The 21,644-nt window shown below is 44.6% G+C and overlaps 1 protein-coding gene across 1 annotated transcript in view; it reads left to right on the forward strand.

Annotated features, from left to right (window-relative positions):
• LOC122816509 (CREB binding protein) overlaps window positions 1–21,644 on the forward strand; it is a gene marked incomplete in the record, with an annotated part of 4,149,155 nt that overhangs the window by 831,185 nt on the left and 3,296,326 nt on the right. The window contains 2 exon segments of the mRNA XM_044089341.1: window positions 14,595–14,834; window positions 15,395–15,545. Coding sequence (XP_043945276.1) covers window positions 14,595–14,834; window positions 15,395–15,545 — 391 coding nt within the window.

Raw genomic sequence — 21,644 nt, forward strand, 5'->3', positions numbered from 1 at the left:
TACCCATGCAAACACTTCCCTGGAGACGTGTTAAACCTAATGGACTTTGTTGCATACTTGGTAACCCGACAAATTTCTTCCTGTTATTCCTTTGCAAATTGCCTTTATGTCCTTCTTTTCCCATGTTGCAGTATTCATACTGTGGGATTTCAAGCCCTCAGGTGACCCGACGTTGGCTGCTATACAAAAGCTTAAGCCTGGCTGCCGTAGGTGCGTGGGACATCACACATAGGGCCGTAAAGCATAGAGTATAAATAAATGTGATGTCGGCACGTGCAGACCTCTTAACTTTTCAGCTGCAGACGACGATTACTTCGACCACGTCTCTTCTACATCCGAAGACTTCTAAAAGATAAGTACCCCATTGGGGTTTGCCTTTTTCGTACTTTCTTAAGCTTTTGCTTTGTTGCTGTAGTTTTTCTTTAGCCGATGTCGGAGAAAAAGAGTAAATGTAGTTGTGGGCGCCAGATTCCACACAAAGACTCCCATGACCGCTGTTTCTTTTGCGTAAGTGAAGAGCACGACCACAAGGCCTGCTCTATTTGCCATTCCTTCGTACCCATGACCTTATGCAGACGTCTGTCCACGTTAAATCTATTTTTAGAAAACCAAAGGCTTAAGCGCCTCGCTGTGAGGATGGATTCTGAGTTGGTTGCCCAAGCCGAACAACTGCTGAAGAAGGCCAAGGTTTGCAGGCCTTTTTCAGATGCCGCTCCGCCTTCGGATGTCCCGCCAACTGCCATTATAGGGGATGAGGGACACCCGATTACTCCGGTTCCGACGGTTCCTCTGGAAGAGGCCGTGTCAGTACCCACAGAAAGCATATCAGCGGAGTTGATTCAGACGTCGGTCATAACTGACGTCGAGGGGGAACCATGTCTTGACCGGCCAACCAAGACTTCTCCTACAACAGCGCAGGCCTCTGTTTCCTTGCCCACCCAGACACACACTCCTTCTAAAAGGAAGCAGAAAAATAATAGTTGTGTAAAATCTTACCATAACCATAGATGGCCTTCTCTTCCATGTTGCAGTATTCGTACTGTGGGATTTCCAGCCCTAAGGCGATCCGACATTGGCTCCTATACAAAAGCTTAAGCCTGACTGCCATAGATGCATGGGAAGTCACATGTAGGGCCATATACCATGGCGTATAACTTTGCCATCGGCACACACAGACCTCAGAACTTGAAGGCCAGAGAAGAGAGTATAAGGCCAAGGAGGAGCAAAAGCAAATGTCCTTGCAGGGCTGCAATGAGTGGCCTGCAGTGAGGGTGTATCTTAGAGAAGATAGAGGATATCATGGGGATGGAGGGTGGGAAGGAGAGAGGATTTTTGGAGGTTGAGAGTGAAACCCAGGATGTTTAGAAAGGACATGGTGAATTGAGGATTTGCCCAAAGGGTGGACTGTGATTCTGCTAAAATAAGAATGTTGTCCAGGTATGGGTAGATTTGTATTCCCTTGGTTCTGCAGTGGGCGATGGCTGGGGCCAAGCACTTAGTAAAAACTCTGGGTGCCATAGACAAGCCAAAAGGTAATGCAGTAAATTGAAAATGAGAAGAGGGCCCAGAGAAGCGTAGGAACCTCCTGCGGGAGGGTTTGACTGAGATGTGCTGGTATGCATCCTTTAGGTTCTACGGTAACCATGAAAGTTTGAGGTGGAATGAGGGGTAAAAGAGTTTGAAGAGAGAGCATTTTGTAGGAGGGGACCTGTAGGAAGAGGTTTAGGTAAGAGAGGTCCAGGATAGGTCTTCAGGGGCCATTCTTTTTTGGGACTAAGAAGAGGTGGGAGTAGAAGCCTCGTCCCTGTTGTCCTGAGGGAACTGGTTCTATGATTCCGTGGGAGACTAGTTCCTGCAGGATGGGTGGAAGTAGAGGGAGTTGATTTTTGGGAGGGAAAAGAATTCTTATTGGTGTAGTTTTTTCTTTCCAGGTAATAAAGTATCCTTTTTGGATGATGGAAAGAACCCACCAATCTGTAGTGATGGTTTTCCAAAAAGGGAGGCATTGGGTAAGGCGGGCAGGGGAGGGGCACTTGGGCAAGGTAGTCATGCAGAGGAGGGTCCCCCTCTATCTGGAAAGGGCTTTTTGTTGGGGGGGGGTTGTGGCTGAGGGGGTCTGGGATAAGGTTGTCTCAGAGATCCACTATGTGGTCTTAGCAGTAAAGGGGCGAGATGTGTAAGTGGCCCTTCTAACCAAGGATGTTTTGGCTAGGTAGATGTTCTTCGTGTTTCACTATTGCAATCATTACATTTGGGTAATCTGCTGGCAGGTTGCCCTCAGTCAGCCTGAATTACAAAGTCTTGGGTCCTGCGTCTGTTGCTGTCTCCTCTTCCATGACGTCAGGTGTATAAAACATGCAGCCAACGCCATTTTCTTTAGTCTTTCTTGCCGTGCGGTGCCCGAAGCAGAAGCATTTCGCATGTGCCTGTCGGCCAGCTACTGAAATATTCGAGGTTGAGTTTCAGAACCGAAGTCTTCACTAAATCTAAGTACCTCGTCGTGGAAACTTTTTTCTTGCTTTTTACCGATGTCAGAAAAAGTTAATAATTGTATTACTTGTGGGAAGCAAATACCTCATAAGGATTTCCATTTATACTGTATTCCTTGCCTAGGCCCTGATCATAACGTGCCTGGCTGTTGGTTTTGTGCTAGATTTAACCAACACACTATTAAGCGGCAGTATATTTTTGCATCAAAGTATTTTGGAACAGATTTAATTACCCAGAAATGTCGTCGGATAGCAATCAAACTACCGGAGTACATAAAAAAATGCAAAGAAAAGGACAGAGAAAGGCAGTCGAGATACAAAACTGACGAAGCTTCCCCTAAGCCAGTCGCCGGTTCGGCGGTATTTAGTGAAGCGCTTTTGCAGCCCTTGATAACCGCTACCTTTGAGTCGCAGGCCTCTACCGACCCCCATGTGGAGTCTGGCATGCCACAAGATACTCAAGGTATTGGACTGACGGATGTATCTCCCTCGGATGGGTCAGGAGCCGCTGAGCAGGCACCGGCTTCTGAGGGTGTATTCAGACCTCAACATTTGTATATTAAATCGGCGAAAGCTGCAAAACCAAAGACAAAAGCAACTTCTAAAACTAAAAGACCGACGCATGACCCACGTGCACAGGCCTCTATGCCTAAACAACACATGATCAAAATGGCTGAACACCTTATTACCTTGATCAGGGGTACCCATCCCCCTCCTGAAAATAGAGGCCTAGGCAAGACACTGATTATGAATCTTCAGATCAGGTTTCTATTTCTTCTGATTCCTCTTCTGATCAGGAATTATCTATACCTCCCTATGAGGATTCTGATGCTGAAGAGTCTATTCCATCTGCATCTCCTTCTGAGGATTATTCATTTGGAGAAACCTTGCATACTTTGAGGGAGCATTTTCACTGGGAGAGTCAAGACTTCTCAGAATCAAAAAAGAGACTCAGGGATTTCCTTCTTCTTCCTCAGCACAGGCCTTTAGCCATTCCCCCTGTTTTAGACATTGTGGATGATGTGTTTTCGTTGTCAAGCTTGACCCCTGACTCCTTACCTCCGGCTCCCAGTAAGCCTGACAGATATTACAGGGTCCCTGACTCACATAAATGTTTATTTAGAAACCCTGCTGCTGATCCTGAAACTATTTCACAGGGTCCAAAGGAAGTTAAGGCCTCAACAGCAAAAAATCCTACCCCCTCTGACAGGGATTCAAGGGCACTGGACAGATGGGGAATAAAGGTTTACACATCTGCAACCTTGGCAATCAGGGCCTTAAACTGTCAATTTCATATGCTTAAGTACCAGCAACATGTTATGGGATTGCTGAAACAGAAAATGATGATGATTTCAGAATGTGCAGAAAATAAAGAATTGCAGGAATTATTGCATGCAGCTGAACAAGTTGGAAAGCATACTTTACAAAGTGGTTTTGATTCCTTAGAGGCCTCCTGCAGGGCCACAGTTACTGGATCTGTGATTAGGAGGCATGCCTGGTTAAAGGAATCAAATTTGCCTGATCATGTTAAAGCTACATTGCTATAGATGCACCTTTACAGCATGATTCTCTGTTTGGTATTAAGGCAGAAGAGGTTTTAAAGAAAATGAAAGACAAAGCTAAGTCTGTGCAAACTGTTAAGAGTTCTTACAAGTGCAGCCACCAAGATTCAGTAGACACTGGCCTACAAACAATTGGTCCTTTCCTGTGTCAGACAGAGCTCAAAGGGGCAAATCCAGATGCCCTAAAGGTTCCAGATACCAGGTGCAAGATTCATACAGGTCAAAGCAATGGGGCACTTCCACCTCCAAATCTGGAGGAGATAAAGCGCAAGCCTACAGAAAGCAATCCCAAAGACTTACCTCTGGCTACACCAAGCACTTATCTTTTGGCAGCACCCATAGGGGGAAATTAGCACTTTTTGCTCAAAATTGGCAGTTAATAACCCAGGACAAGTGGGTAGTAAACATCATATCACAGGTGTACAGATTCCATTTCCACACTCTGCCAATGGCAAATGGTTGGCCAGATTCGTCAAAAAATCAATGGGCAGAGGCACAGAAACAGGATATGTCCCTCATGGATATGGGGGCCATTCAGACAGTGCCAGAACTGGGAAAAGGACAATGTTTTTACTCAAGACTGTTCTTGGTACCCAGAAAGGACAAGACTTGGCGGCCAATACTAGATTTATCTATTTTGAACACATATGCGGACATTCCAAAATTCAAAATGCTGACTTTGCAGCAGCTTCTGCCCATGCTGGGCAAGAATGCTTGGATGGTGACTTTAGACTTAAAAGAGGCATACCAGCATGTCCCATTAAGACAATTGTGCAGAAGATACCTCAGATTCAAGGCTGGCTTAATGCATTACCAATTCTCTGCACTGTCCTTTGGCTTATCTACTGCGCCCAGGATCTTTACAAAGTGCCTGGCACCAGTAATTGCATTTTGCAGACAAAGAAGTATACAAATATATCCTTACTTGGACGACTGTCTCATTCAAGCAGAGAACAAGGACACTCTTCTTCGACACCTGACGTTTGTGAAAAGGCTTCTAACATGCCTACGGTACACAATAAACAAAAATAAATCACAACTGGTACCCTCTCAAAAGATAACATTCCTGGGTGCAAGCTTACAGCTGCGCAGATGGCTTACCTCACGCCATACAAGCAAAGGCCACTGACTACTTACTTCAAACTAATGGCAACAAAAAACAGTCTTCTGCAAGACAGATTCTGCAGGCTGTGGGCTTCATGGCATCCTGCAACCTACTGATTCCATATGCAAGACTGCATATGAGGAAACTTTAGTGGTACCTAAAAAGTTTATGGAGTCAACATTCTCACAGTCTGGAAACAATGATTCCTCTCATTCCCTGCCTGCAACCAGAGTTTCTATGGTGGGCAAAGGCATGTCACCAAAACATAGGACGGCCATTCACTCTACCCTCTGCCAGCCAAACCATAACAGACACATCAGATTATGCCTGGGGGGCCCACATGGCAGGAAGATGCATTCAGGGCATATGGTCACCAAAACAAATGCATCTACATATCAACCAGAAAGAGATGCTAGCTGTTCAAAATGCCCTAACAGCCTTCAAGGACTTACTTCATCCAGGACAACTACCAATAAAGACGGACAACACCACAGTCATGTGGTATATAAACAAGCAAGAGGGCACACACTCATGCCACCTTTGCAGATTAGCCGTGGCACTGTGGGACACAACTTTGACCTACCAAATACATCTTCAAGCTCAATTCCTGCCAGGAAAACAAAACACTCTGGCAGACGATTTAAGCAGAAACCTTATGAATCCTCACGAGTGGAAACTAAATCCAGAAGTCTTCAGCATGATAACAGAGAAATGGGGGAGCCCAGACATAGATCTATTTGCCTCCCCTCAAAATTATCAACTGAAAAGATTCTGCACAAGGACTTATCACAGACAAGCATGGAAAGTGGGCACCCTATCCTTCAGTTGAAAAAATCTCGGTTTATGCCTTTCCTCCTCTGCCTCTTCTCCCCAAGGTCCTCCTAAAAGTCAGAGAAGAGAAACCAAAGATTATACTAATTTCCCCGCCAATACTGGTACCTAGTCCTAAGGAACTTGTCTCAATACCCAGCTTGGACCTTGCCTCAAAGACCACAACTACTGTCCCAGCAGAACAGTCAGATCCTGCACATTCAACTACAGACTCTGAACCTGGCAGCATGGCTGATCATGTAGTCATACAAACAACACCTCTCAGTAAAGCTGTGATGGATGTCATTTTGGAAGCCAGAAGGCCTAGTACTAGAAAATCTTATGCTGACAAATGGAAGAGATTCTGTGCTTGTAATCAAGCACAAGGAACGGATACAGCAGAACCAAATATTTCTCAGATATTGCAATACTTAACTGAGATGCTTGACAAAGGCCTATCTTTCTCATCAATTAAAATCCATGCCTCTGCCATTTCGGCTCATTACAATACAGAGCCACCAATCTTTTCTCATCCTTTACTAAAGCAGTATCTTAGAGGAGCCAAAAATTTAAGGCCTCCAAGAAGATCACCATTACCTGCATGGGACCTCAATTATGTGTTGGAAAAGCTCACCCTGCCTCCATTTCAACCAGCTGCTACCGCTGATATAAAGTTCTTATCATGGAAAACAGCTCTGCTACTGGCAATTACTTCAGCAAGAAGAGTTTCAGAGCTACAGGCCCTCATGGCTATAGAGCCTTTTATCCAGACAGGGTATCTCTGAGGACAAATCCTATTTTTATGCCTAAGGTGGTTTCCAGTGTGGCTCTTAACCAAACAATTCATCTGCCAACCTTTTATCCAAATCAGCAGAACAAGGGGGAGAGAATTCTGCATTCCTTCGACGTACAGACAGTTAAGATTCTACTTAAGCAGGACTAAAGCTCTTAAGAAATCTTGTGCAGTTACTAGTGGCATATGCTGCAGGATGAGAAGGGAAGGCTATTTCAAAGCAGACCATTTCAAAGTGGTTAAGCCACTGCATCCATTTCTGCTACTTTACACCATGGTAAAACCTGTGCCCAAGGGCATTAGGTCTCATTCCACCAGAGCTGCAGCAACTTCAGCAGCCTTTCTAAGTGGAGTACCAACCAAAGACATTCTAGAGGCTGCTACTTGGAGTTCTGTTCACACCTTTACAAAGCATTATCATTTGCCTCTCTACTCCAAATCCAGGGCAGGCTTTGCCACTGCAGTTCTGCAGGCCCTTATAGCCGCTCCTAATGCTGTTTAGCTCCAGCCTCCCAACCATAGCTTTGGGATTCTACCCAAATGTAATGACTGCAACAGTGAAACATGAAGAACATAGTACAGATGTTCATCGTGCATACAGCTGCAGTCATAACAGATGGGTTTTCCTGCCGTCAGGCGGGTCCTCGGTCGGCCAAATTCCAAAGTCTAGGTCCGGCGTTGGATGTCGTCGCTTCTTCCCTGACGTCAGTGCGACAGGGGTATAAAAGAACCAGCCGACGCCATTTTCTTCAGTCTTTCTTGCCGCGCGGTGCCCGAAGCAGAAGCAGTTCGCAAGTGCCGGTCGACCAGCTCCTGAAATTACGAATATTTTTCAACCCAAGTATTCTTGAAAGCTAAGTACCCCGTTGGGGAAACTTTTCTTGCCTCAGACCGATGTCAGACAAAGTTAATAATTGCATTTCATGTGGTAAGCAAATACCGCATAAGGATTTTCATTCCCTCTGCATTCCTTGCTTACGCCCAGACCACGACGTCTTGGCCTGTCGTTTTTGTGCTACATTCAACAGATGCACTATTAAGCATCGGGCGGAGTTCGCCCAACACTATTTTGGCAAAAAGTTTAATTACATTATGTCGTCGGATACTCTGACTCCAGTTTTGAATAAAAGACGCAAAGATAAGGACTGACATACGAGGTCTGCGACTTCTACGAACACCACGCTAAAGCCGACTACAGGTGCTCCGGTTCTCAGCGAGGCGCCTACGCAGCCCCTGACTACCGATGACACTTCATTGGCGGTGTCTTCTGTGCCCGAGGTCGCAGGCTCTTCGGCCCACACCCCGAGTACAGATACCGAAGCCACTCTTGGCGGGGAAACTCAGAGTTTAGACAGGCCTGCCACCTCTCAAGGTGTCTTCAGGCCTTCTTCTTTTTCCATTAAGGCTTTCACTAAGTCTAAAGCAGCCATGCATACTAAAAGACAAGCTCCACAGGGCCCCTCAAGGCCCCATGCCTAAAAAGCAGATGCTCAAAATGGCTGAGGATTTGATTACTCTTATCAGGGGTTCTCAACCCCCCTCGGACAAAAGGCTCAGAGTGGAGGAAGAATACCCTTCCTCGGACCAGGCCTCCATTACTTCAGAACATTCTGAAGACCAGGAACATTCATACTCCCCTTTTGAAGATTCTGATGCAGAGGAGTCCATTCCCTCTGTCTCCCCCCCTGGGGATTACTCTTTTGGGGAAACCTTACATACCTTGAGGGAACACTTCCACTGGGAAGGCCAAGAGTACTCAGACTCCAAGAAAAGGCTTAGGGATTTCCTCTTGCTCCCTCAGCATAGGCCTCTGGCTATACCCTCCTGTCTTAGACATACTAGATGATGTGTATTCGGAGGCCAGCCTCAACCCAGATTCTTTACCTCCAGCTCCAGTCAAGCCTGACAGGTATTACCGGGTTCCTGATTCACACCATTTCCTATACAAAAGCCATGCGGCTGACCCAGAAACTATTTCACAGGGCCCCAAGGGAATTAAGGCCTCCACTGCCAAAAATCCATTACCTTCAGAGAGAGATTCCAGAGCTTTAGAAAGGTGGGGGGAAAAGGTATACACCTCGGCCACCTTAACCATGAGGGCATTAAACTGTCAGTTCCATATGTTAAAGTATCAACAGTTTCTGTTATCTCAGTTGAAAAGCAAAATGTCACAACCTGAACAACCAGACTTGAAGGAGTTGCTGGATTTGTTACATAATGCAGAGCAAGTGGGTAAACACACCTTGCAATGTGGTTTTGATGCTTTAGAGAGGCCTCATGTAGAGCTGCTGTTACAGGATCAGTCATACGTAGACATGCTTGGCTCAAAGAGCAAACCTTACCAGATCATGTCAAAGCTAAATTACTAGATGCACCTCTTCAAAAAGATGTATTGTTTGGGGTTAAAGCTGAGGAGGTATTAAAGAAAATGGAGGAAAAGGCAAAATCAATGCAAACAGTGAAAGATTTCCTACGGGTACAACCTCCACGTTTCAGTAGAAATTGGCCTTCAAAAAAGTGGTCCTTTCCAGCCACGGACAGACCCCAAAGAGGTCGATACAGGCGCCCGAGGGGGTAGAGGGCAATCTGAAGGATCATTTAGAGGCAGACAATGGCAAGCACCTACACAAAGAGGTGGTGAGGATAGTTCACAGTCATTCAGAAAGCAGAACCAATGACTTTCTCCTTTGCATTCCAAGCAAGGCTGAAATGGCAGCACCTTTAGGTGGAAAACTGGCATTATTTTCGAAAAATTGGCATATTGTCACAAAAGACAAATGGATCCTGGACATTATAGACGGAGGCTACACTTTCCACTTTCACACCCTTCCAAAAATGAGAGGCATGCCAAACCTGCCACGCAAAGGGCAGAGGCACAAAAACAAATTTCAGATCTCATGGACATGAAAGCTATTCAAGAGGTACCTGCACAAGAACAGGGTCAAGGTTTTTATTCCAGACTATTCCTGGTACCAAGGAAGGGCAAAGATTGGAGACCTATTTTGGACCTATCCATCCTAAACACATTTTTACTCGTACCAAAATTCAAGATGCTCACATTACAGCAGCTTCTTCCCATGCTGGGCAAGGAGTCTTGGCTGGTAACATTGGGCCTCAAGGAGGCATACCTGCATGTCTCAATCAGACAAGATTGCAGAAGATACCTCAGATTTCTTGCAGGTTCAACCCATTATCAATTCTCTGCATTGCCCTTTGGCTTATCTACTGCGCCCAGAGTGTTCACGAAATGCCTGGCATCAGTAATTGCCTTCTGCAGACTTCAAGGGATACAAATATACCCATATTTGGACGACTGCCTGATCCAAGCGGACAGCAAGCACATACTTCTGAAACATCTGGCGTTTGTAATAATGTTGTTGAATTCTCTGGGATACACAGTCAACAAAAAGAAATCAAGGCTAATACCCTCTCAAACAATAATTTTCCTGGGTGCCAGCTTGAATACAAATACCCAGATGGCCTACCTCACGCCAGAGAAACAAGGGCAACTAACTCAATACTTCAGAAAACTGGCAACCTTCATCAGGCTGACTGCAAGGAAAATCCTGCAGGCTCTGGGTTTCATGGCATCTTGCATCCTGCTAATCCCATGTGCAAAGCTGCATATGAGGAAACTTCAATGGTACCTAAATAACTTATGGTCTCAACACAGCCACAGTTTGGAAACAATTATACCACTGATTCCATGTCTTCAAAAGCAATTTCTGTGGTGGGCTCAAGCATGCCAAAGAAACACAGGTCTTCCATTCTGCAAGCCTCAAGCAAATCAAGTCATCACAACAGACGCCTCGGACTACGCCTGGGGGGTGTGCATGTCAGATCTGTGCATTCAGGGCAAATGGTCCCAAAAAGAAAAGCACCTACACATCAATCAAAAGGAAATGCTAGCAGTAATAAATGCTATTATGGCCTTCAAAGACCTACTGCATCCAGGCCAGCTATTGATAAGGACAGACAACACCACAGTAATGTGGTACATAAACAAACAGGGAGGAACCCATTCATATCCCCTATGCAGGCTAGCCATGTCTCTTTGGAACATGGCTCTGGAATTACAAATCCAACTTCAAGTACAGTACCTGCCAGGCAAGGAAAACACGCTGGCGGACAACCTAAACAGAAATATGACAGATCAACACGAATGGAAGTTGCATCCTCAAGTTTTTACAAAGATAATTCAAGCATGGGGAATGCCAGACATAGATCTCTTTGCCACACACAGAAATCACCAATTGACAAAATTCTGCTCAAGGGCCTTTCATCCACATGCCTGGAAAGTGGACGCACTCTCTTTCAGTTGGACAACAATGACAGTTTATGCCTTTCCACCACTTCCTCTGCTGCCCAAAGTTCTATTAAAAACCAGAGCAGACAGACCAAAGATGATTCTCATTGCTCCAGACTGGCCAAGACAACACTGGTACCCACTCCTGAGGAGCCTGACGCATTCCCCACCATGGATCCTGCCTCTAATGCCTCTTCTACTGACTCAGCACAACTTCAAAACTCTTCACAGTCAGCTGAAAACACTCAGTCTAACCGCATGGAAGATTCCTTAAATCCACAACAGACCCTACTCTCCAAGGAGGTGCAGGATGTCATTTTGGAGGCCAGAAGGCCTTCTACTATAAAAGCCTACTCCGCAAAATGGAAACGGTTTTGTGCCTGGAATCAGAAAAAGGGTCAGAATCCTGGAATACTGAATTTACCTCAAATATTACAGTACCTAGCTGAGATGCTAAGCAGTGGACTTTCATTCTCCTCCATCAAAATCCATGCCTCAGCCATTTCTGCAGAATACAACACTGATCCTCCTTTATTCTCTCACCCCCTCTTAAGACAGTTCCTCAGAGGGGCTAAGAATATAAAACCCACAAGGAAGCAACCAGTACCTGCTTGGGACCTCAATTTCATTCTAGAAAAACTGACCTTGCCTCCTTTTGAGCCAGCTGCTTCAACAGAACTGCAATATTTGTCCTGGAAAACAGCCTTCCTTCTGGCTATCACCTCAGCTCGCAGGGTTTTGGAACTACAAGCCCTCATGGCTGTGCAGCCTTTCATCATTTTCCATCAGGGCAGAGTTTCCTTACGAACCAATCCTTCCTTTATGCCAAAGGTAGTATCCAGGGTAGCCTTGAATCAGGCTATCCACTTACCTACCTTTTACCCTAACCCTCAAAACAAAGGGGAGAGACTACTACATTCCTTGGACATTCACAGACAGCTACGTTATTATTTGGACAGAACAAAGCCTTTCAGAAAATCAGAGCAACTCTTTGTGTCCTATGCTACAGGTGCTCAAGGGAAGCCTATTTCCAAACAGACACTCTCAAAAATGGATAGCCCACTGCATACGCTTTTGTTACTCTTTTCATGGTAAAACTGTACCTGCAGGCATCAGATCTCACTCCACAAGGGCCACAGCTACCTCTGCAGCTTTCCTCAGGGGGAGATATTTTGGAAGCAGCCACTTGGAGTTCTGTACATACTTTCTCCAAGCACTATCACCTACCATTATACTCCAAATCTAGAGCAGGCTTTGCCACTGCAGTCTTGCAGGGCATCCTGGCTCCTCCTAGTTCCACTTAGTGCCTACCACCCCTTTTTTAGCTTTGGGATTCTACCCATCTGTTATGGCTGCAGCTGTATGCACGATGAACATAGTACAGTTTTGTACCTACCATAAATGTAGATGTTCGAGTGCTAATACAGCTGCAGTCCAGGTTTCCCTCCCTCCTTCCCCTCTTGGGACAGGCCTAATGGCTAACACCTCCTCATACAACCTGATTGGGGTATTCTTTTATGGTGTATTTGCTTGCAACTACTGTTTTTTGATTATATTGCCTTGCATTATTACATAAATTTATGTATTGCCTTCCTTCTGGGGGCACCTGACATCTGGGGCAAGAAACACTGAAGAAAATGGCGTCGGCTGGTTCTTCTATTCCCCTGTCACACTGACGTCAGGGAAGAAGCAACGACATCCGACGCCGGACCTAGACTTTGGAATTCGGCCGACCTAGGGACCCGCCTGACTGCAGGAAAACCCATCTGTTATGACTGCACCTGTATTAGCTCTCGAACATCTACATTTATGGTAGGTACAAAACTGTACTTTGTGTACACTTACCATAAATGTAGATGTTCAAGTGTATTCACTGTTGCAGTCCAGGTTACCATCCCGCCATCCCCCTGTCATTCTGGAGTTTATCTTTCCTTTTCTGTCTTCTACAACCTATGTGGTGTACTTGCTTGTAGATGAAGGTAAAGTTTATATTGATACATGCATATATATATATATATATATATATATATATATATATATATATATATATATATATATATATATATATATATGTATATATATTTGTGTGTATTTTTTTTTTTTTTGCTACCTGTTTGGGGGCTCCTGACATGGGGGCAAGAAAAACTAAAGAAAATCACTCGAACATCTACATTTATGGTAAGTTTACACAACTGTACTTTCCTGTAATGTCTGGGCACTGGGGACACCTGCAAGTGCTTAATGTCCTGCAGTTCCTTGCTTTTTTCATGCAAGTTTTTAAAAAATTCTGCAGCATTCTTGCCAAATAGAAGGTTGTTATCCAGAGCAGCATCCATGATTTTGGCTTTAAAAACATCTGGCAGAGGTTGTAGTCTGAACCAGGAGTATCTGCGCAAGGTGGATGCAGTGGCAGCAAATCTGGCAACTGCTTCTGCAGCATCATAGCTGCAGCAGATAGAGTGTCTGGCAACTTAGGTGGCCAGTGACAATTTGGAGGAAATGTCAGATTTGGCTGGACAGTCCAGGGTGGTAGCCAACAAGGTGGAGGCCTGAGAGACTAGGTCTTCATCATGTGGGTTTGGTATTGTATAGCCCTGAAAGCTAGGGTTGAGGAGAGTTGCATGCCTTTTTCCCCATCCTGTCAATGGTTTTGCTGTCTTTATCGGATGGCAGTAGGGAAGCAGAAGGCAATTGCCTAGACTGTCTGTCTGGTGATACTGCAGTAACAGCTCGGTCAGCCAAAGGTGGTTTAATTAGGAACTTGTAGTCATCAGGGACTTTGTAAAACCTCATCTTTGGGGAATCAACCCAAGTGTGATGATTGCAACAGTGAAACACGAAGAACATAGTACAGTTGTGTACACTTGCCATAAATGAAGATGCTCGAGTGTATTCACTGTTGCAGTCCTGGTTACCCTCCCTCCAGCCCCCTGTGTTTTCTCTACCTTCTACCTATCCTCTTTTTTGGCCATATCTTATGGAAATGGTATTTACTTTTTACTAGAGGTGTTTCACACCATGTGATTGCTTCCTATTTTGGGGTCTCCTGACATCTGGGGCAAGAAAAACTGAAGTAATGGCATCGGCTGCATGTTTTATACCCCTGGCGACCTGACGTCATGGAAGAGGCGACAGCATCCTATGCAGAAATCCCAAGAATCTGGTATTCGGGCTGACTGAGGGCTACCTGCAGGCAGATAACCCAAGTGCGATGACTGCAACAGTGAATACACTCTAACAACTACATTTATGGTAAGTGTACACAACTGTACTTTTTGCTGCCTTCTGTTTTAAAAAGGAGTTGATTAAAGGAAGAGTTTTCTTTGTCCAGGTGAAAATGTTCATGTGTTGGGGGGGGGGGGGGTATTGTCTGTGGTACACCTGATTTTATTCTGTATCTTTATCTTGCAATCAGGTTTTGGTGGGTCATGCTTAATACCTGTTTTACAGTATAATCAGCTTTTCTTTGGGGGGGGGGGGTATAAACAGTGGATAGTGTCTTAGATTTTTTTTTGTGTTTTTATTTTAGCTGTACTAGGTCCCCAGACTGGAATTCCGAATCCTATTGGTACAGTAGGAACAGGTCAGCAGAATTCACCATCAATTGGCACTGCAAATCCAATTGATCCCAGCTCCATGCAGCGAGCCTATGCTGCCTTAGGTTTGCCATATGGTAATCAGTCCCAAACACAGCTACAGCCCCAGGTACAAGGTCAACAAACGGCTCAATCGCAAAGTCATCAGCAACAGAGAGCGTTGAATACACTTGGTAAGGAGTGTGAGGTACAAATTAACACTAACTTGGGGTGTGGTGTTTGAAGAGGGATATATTTTTTATAGAAGTGTAACAAAACAGAATTTTTGGTTGAAGGCAATTCAGGTATGTATGGTGCAGGTACTAAGTTTTATTTAATTAGCCATTTCTGCACAACATAAGCATGTTTTAACCTCTGTAGATGTTGAATTGTTAATATTGTGAAGTTGATGACATTTTAATCGTAATAGGCTTTTTGATTTGTCCTTTTCCTGCATTTGTCATTGAGACATCTAGATTCACTTCATACTGTTATGTACTGAGGTGCTTTTTGTCCACCACACTGTTCCACTCTTTACTTGATTTAAAACATTGTGTAGAGAGTTAGAAGTAGAAATAAGAAATGCTTGGCTGCTGGTGGGTAGGGTTATGCTTAAGGTTATTATGTTGTTGCAGTGACTAATTAATGGGAATGTGTGGTGAAGTGGGGAGAAATAGGAATTACTTTTTTTTTTTTTTAATCCAGAAACCTATTAATGTTATCCTAACCGATTTATCTGTTTTTGGTTTTCCAGGTCCTAATCAGATGAACCTTAGTGCTGGAAGTGGAGGAGGAGGAGCAGCTGCAGCAACAACAGCAGCAGTATCAATGGGGGTCCCCACTCCTGAGCAACAAGCAAATCTGATGCCAGATACAGCCCTTCCTGCATCTATGGGGACTTCAAAGTAAGGAAGCTAAACAAAACCAAACCTTAATATGTTTTCTGGAGCAATGGTAAAATGTTTTTGTGCATGCTCTAAGTATGGGGAGAAAAAAGGTAATTTTGATGGCTAGTATTACCTGCTGCTTTCCTCAGATTCTGGTGCTGTAGATCTGCATTGTATTATTATCTGAAAAAAATACCAGTTAATGGCATTTCATTGCAATTTACCACATTTCCCTTTTTAAATCAAAGTGTATACTCTGTCTCAGGGTAGGACATAGTAGTCTCATTCTTGAAGTTTCAGTGGAGGATAGATCAAAACATTACCATGAACTCCATGTTGTCATTAGGGTAATCAGGCAGCATAAAAGTAGAAGTACAAGAAACATCAAACCCAGTGTGAATGTGGGTGTCAAATTTGTTAAACATAGCATAGAATGGTGATGTGTGTGGCAGTGTTGTGCAGCCTCAATGCTTGGTGCTGCTAAAGAAAGACATTATGAACACAATATCCAGTATGTTTGGGAAACAGAAATGTGTTACATTTATACAATAACTGCTATGATAGTTTATTAGCATAGAAGAGCATACAGATGAATTGAAACACTATTTGTGTAGAATAATGAAATTGTTAGAGAATGACAGGAGTAGCACAGAAGATTGTAGTAGTGTAGCTAAGGAATGTAAGTCAGCAGTGCATACAGTTAGGCAACGATGGTTACAGATGGGTTGCAGTGTCGTCACATACAGACAGGTATGTGCTGCAGCATCTGACATAGATGCAGGCAACCAGTGTGGATTCAAGGCAGCAATGGCAGCTATTGCTGAAAGTGTATAGAGGTAGTGAAGTTCCACAGTGGCTCAGTAGAGCTGCCTACACAAATATGATGTGCAGAAAATTTCTCCACATCTCGGTCGAAGGTGGGGTAAAGCTTTGGGCTCTAACAGGTTGACATTGTATCCATTTAAAGCAAGTGGGTTCCCAATCTTTGCCATTGTAACTCTCACGGACATCTTCAGCATGGAAAAATGGATTTGAACTAGAGTGGGGGCATTAGCATGTACCCAGGTGTCTGGAAATTACAAAGTAGAATTACAAGTAAACCTGCAAGGTTATATGCATATGAAGCAAATGACACCTTCAGGCAGTTTAGATAGGAGGGTGTAATGTGTACTTACAGAACAACACATTAGGAATAGCTTGAAAAAGTAGGCCTTTAGACATCTGAAAAATGTTCTAGATTACTGTCACTTACCCTTTTACCCACAGTACTCTTCCATTTAAACTTTCTCTCTCGATCTCTCGTGTGTATGTTCAGCCAGCATTGGAGAAACAGACCCAGCCTGAGTATTGTACTTAATTGCTTATTTTCTGTCAGGCATTTCACATTTACATTGTTAGTGTATTATCAGTTTAAAGAACAGATCATTTTGGGTTTTTTAATTTTTTTCTGGCTGTTCTTTGTGTTTTACTGTTGCAGTCATTACATTTGGGTTATCTGCTTGCAGGTAGCCCTCAGTCGGCCTGATTAACAAAGTCTTGGGTTCTGTGTCGGGTGCTGTCCCTTTTTCCATGACGGCAGGTTGTCAGGGGTATAAAACATGCAGCCGACACTATTACATCAGTCTTTCTTGCCGTGCGGTGCCCGAAGCAGAAGCAGTTCGCAAGTGCCAGTCTGCAGACTCCTGAAATTTTCATTTTCGAGCTTCAGAACCGAAGTCTTCCAACTAAAGCTAAGTACTCTGTTGGGGAAACTTTTTCTTGCTCCTGACCGTTGTCAGTAAAAGTTAGTAATTGCATTACTTGTGGAAAGCAAATGCCTCATAAAGATTTTCTTTCGTACTGTATTCCTTGCCTAGGCCCTGACCACAACGTACCTTGCTGTCGGTTTTGTGCTTTTATTTAATCAGCGCACTGTCCGTCGTCGGTATATTTTCGCCTCTAAATATTTTGGTTCTCGGTTTAATTATCCAGCAATGCTGTCTATTAGCCATCCGATTACCGGAATTCCAATAAAATGCAAGGATAATGACAGAGATAGACCACCGAGGTCCAAAACTGCCGACAACATTTCTCCTAAGCCAGTCGCCAGTTCGCCGGTAGTAAGTGAAACGCTTTCACAGCCCCTGATACCCGCAACTTCTGATTCGCAGGCCTCTACTGAGACCCATTTGGAGTCCAGTATGCCACGAGATGCTTCACCTATGGAACTCGTGGATGTCCCTACCTTGGATGTGTCCGGAGCCGCTCTGCAGGCACTGGCTTCTGAGGGTGTATTCAGGCCTATGTATTTGCATATTAAACCAACGCCTCCTTCTTCACTTAGGCCTAAATGTCAAACCATGCCTAAAAAAACGACGTCCAGGCCACATGTTCAGGCCTCTATGCCTAAAAAACAAATGATAAGAATGGCTTAAGATCTAACAACTCTAATCATGGGTAGTCAACCCCCCCCCCCCCCTCTAAGAGGCCTAGGACTGAAGTTGTTTATGAATCTTATGATCAGGATTCTGTTTTTTCTGATTCTTCTGATGATCTGGATTTGCCCTTATCTACTTATAAGGATTCTGATGCAGAGGACTCCATTCCCTCTGCTTCCCCTCCATAGGATTTTTTTTGGGGGGAAACCTTACATACTCTAAGGGAGCATTTCCACTGGGAAAGCCAGGATTTTTCTGATTCAAAAAAGAGGCTTGGGGATTTCTTACTCCTACCTCAGCATAGGCCTTTAGCTATTCCTCCTTTACTAGACATTGTTGATGCTTTTTCAGAATCTAGTTTGGCCCCTGATTCCTTGCCTCCTGCTCCCAGAAAACCTGACAGATATTGCAGGGTCCCTGAGTCACACAAGTTCCTTTTTAAAAATCTTATTGCGGATCCAGAGACTATTTCACAGGGGCCCAAGGGCCTTAAGGCTTCTACTGCTAAAAATCCTACCCCTTCTGATAGAGACTCAAGGGCGCTGGATAGATGGGGTAAGAAGGTTTACACGTCTGCACCCTTGGCCATTAGGGGTTTAAACTGCCAGTTTCATATGTTAAAGTATCAACAACATGTTATTGAATTTCTTAAACAGAAAATTATGTTGATTCCTGACTGTGTGGAAAATAAAGAATTACAGGATTTAATGCATTCTGGTGAACAAGTTGGAAAACATACTTTGCAGTGTGGTTTTGATTCATTTAGAGGCCTCTTGCAGGGCTGCCGTTACTGGGTCTGTGCTTAGAAGGCATGCTTGGCTTAAGGAGCCATCGTTGCCTGATCGTGTTAAAGCTAAATTGTTGGATGCTCCCTTAACTCAGGACCGCCTGTTTGGCAACAAGGCTGAGGAAGTTCTTAAAAAGATGGAAGATAAAGCTAAATCTATGCAAACTGTTAAAGATTTCTTACAAGTTCAGCCTCCTAGATTTAGTAGGCACTGGACCTCTAAGAATTGGTCCTTTCCAGCCCCTTCCAGGTCTTCTCAAGCCAAACCCAGGCACAGCAAAAAACCCAGGTTTCAGTCCCAGGGGATACACAGGACTAAGCAGTGGGGGGCCTCCACTTCCAAATCTGGGAGTAATAAGACCCCCCCCCATGATAAACTGTCTCAATGACTTCCTTTGAAAATATCCAAGCACTTATCAACTGACTGCCCCTTTGGGGGGAAGCTTGCTCTTCATGCAAAGAACTGGGATCTCATTGCCCAGGACGAATTGGTTTTAAATATAGTTTCCCAGGGATACAGATTTCACTTCCACACATTGCCAATGCCAAACAGGTGGCCGGACCTACCCCCAAATCAGTGGGCAGAGGCCCAAAAACAAGTACTTTCTCTCTTAAGCATGGGGGCTATTCAGCTGGTACCAGAAGAGAAAAAGGGACAAAGTTTCTACTCAAGACTTTTCCTAGTACCCAGAAAATACAATTCTATCTTGGACCTGTCTACTCTAAACACCTTTTTGAAGATTCCAGAATTCAAGATGCTGACTCTTCACCAATTACTTCCTATGCTAGGCAAAGATGCTTGGTTGGCAACACTAGGTTTAAAAGAAGCTTACCTGCACATCCCAATCAGGGAATCTTGCAGAAGGTACCTACGCTTCAAAGCAGGCTACACGCGCTATCAGTTCTCTGCACTGCCTTTTGGCTTATCTGCTGCGCCCAGTGTATTCACCAAGTGCCTAGCTCCACTTATTGCATTTTTCAGGCAAAGAAATATTCAAATATACCCATACCTGGACGATTGTCTAATTCAGGCAGAAAGCCAGGACGTACTTTTGGATCATCTGGCCTTTGTACAAAGGGGTCTAACTTGTCTGGGGTGCAACAGAAACAAAAAGAAATCACACCTGGTACCCTGTCAACAAATTATATTCCTGGGAGCAAGCTTGAATACAGCTTCCTAGATGGCTTATCTCATGCCAGAGAAACAAATTCATTTCACAACCTACTTCAAACAAGTGACCACAAAAACCCTGCTATCTGCAAGACAAATACTGCAAGCCTTGGGGTTCATGGCCTGCATTCTTCTAATTCCATATGAAGACTGCATATGAGGAAACTACAGTGGTATCTAAAAAGCCTATGGTGTCAACATTCTCAGGATCTAGAAGCAATGATTCCTGTCATATCTTGCCTACGCCTAGAATTCCTTTGGTGGGCAGAGGCCTACCACCAAAACAAGGGACCATCTTTTGCACCACCCCCTGCTGCCCAAACCCTATTAACAGATGCAGCAGACTATGCATGGGGTGCTCACCTGGCAGGGAAGTGCATTCAGGGCAAATGGAACCCAAGTCAAATGCACCTGCATATCAGTCAGAAAGAAATGTTAGCTGTACAGAATGCTCTGACAGCCTTCAAGGACCACATTCTTCCAGGACAACTAATGGTAAAGACGGACAGCACCACTGTTATGTGGTACATAAACAAGCAGGGGGGTACACATTCTTACCCCCTCTGCAGACTAGCCATGGCATTGTGGAACACAGCCTTGAGCTACCAAGTGTACCTACAAGCTCAATTCCTAACAGGAAAATTAAATACATTGGCAGACGGCCTGAGCAGAAACCTCATGGACCCACATGAGTGGAAACTGGAACCAAGGATTTTCAACATGTTGACAAGCAAATGGGGGAGCCCAGATATAGACCTGTTTGCCTCCCCCCAGAATTACAAATTGGACAAATTTTGCACAAGGACTCCCCACAAACAAGCCTGGAAAGTGGATGTTCTGTCCTTCAGATGGAAAAAACTATCAGTCTGTGCCTTCCCACCTGTGCCTCTGCTCTCCAAAGTACTACTAAAAATCAAACAGGACAAACCAAGGATGATTTTGATTGCTCCAGACTGGCCACGTCAACACTGATACCCCCTCCTGCGCAGTATGTCACAGTTATCCCCATGGCACCTGCCTCAGACTCCTTCTGATGTTCGTGTTACCCTGCTGCAGTCATCACACTAGGGTTATCCGGTCATCAGGCGGTCCCGCAGTCGGCAGGAATTCCAAAGTCTTGGTCCGGCGTCAGTTGCTGTTGCTTCTTCCCTGACGTCAGTGCGCCAGGGGTATATATAATGCATCTGACGCCATTTTCTTCAGTCTTTCTTGCCATGCGGTGCCCGAAGCAGAAGCAGTTCGCAAGTTCCGGTCGGCCGACTCCTGAGATTTTCGAAGTCGAATTTCAAATCCGAAGTCTTCAATAAAGCTAAGTACCCCGTTGGGGAAACTCTTCTTGCCTCAGACCGATGTCAGAAAAAGTTAACAATTGTATTTCTTGTGGGAAGCAAATACCTCATAAGGATTTTCATTCTTACTGCATACCTTGCCTAGGCCCAGACCACGACGTCACTGGTTGTCGTTTTTGTGCTAAGTTTAATAAGCATACTATAAAAAGACGCTTTGATTTTGCACGACACTACTTCGGTAGAAAATTTAACTACACAATGCCGTCAGAGCAACCGACTGTCTCCGGTGAGGCTCCGACGCAGCCCCTGACTACCGCAGATTTGGAACCTGAGACTGCTTCGGAGCCTTTGGCAGAGAGTGCTAGGCCAACGCAGCCATTTTGTTTAGCCCCTACCGACGACACTGCAGAAAGAGATGGTGCTGCAGAAACACCTTCGGTTTCTGAAGGCGTC

This window comes from Protopterus annectens, chromosome 12.part0, assembly GCF_019279795.1.
Source record: "Protopterus annectens isolate FY-2018-M chromosome 12.part0, PAN1.0, whole genome shotgun sequence".
Taxonomy (NCBI): Eukaryota; Metazoa; Chordata; order Ceratodontiformes; family Protopteridae; genus Protopterus; species Protopterus annectens.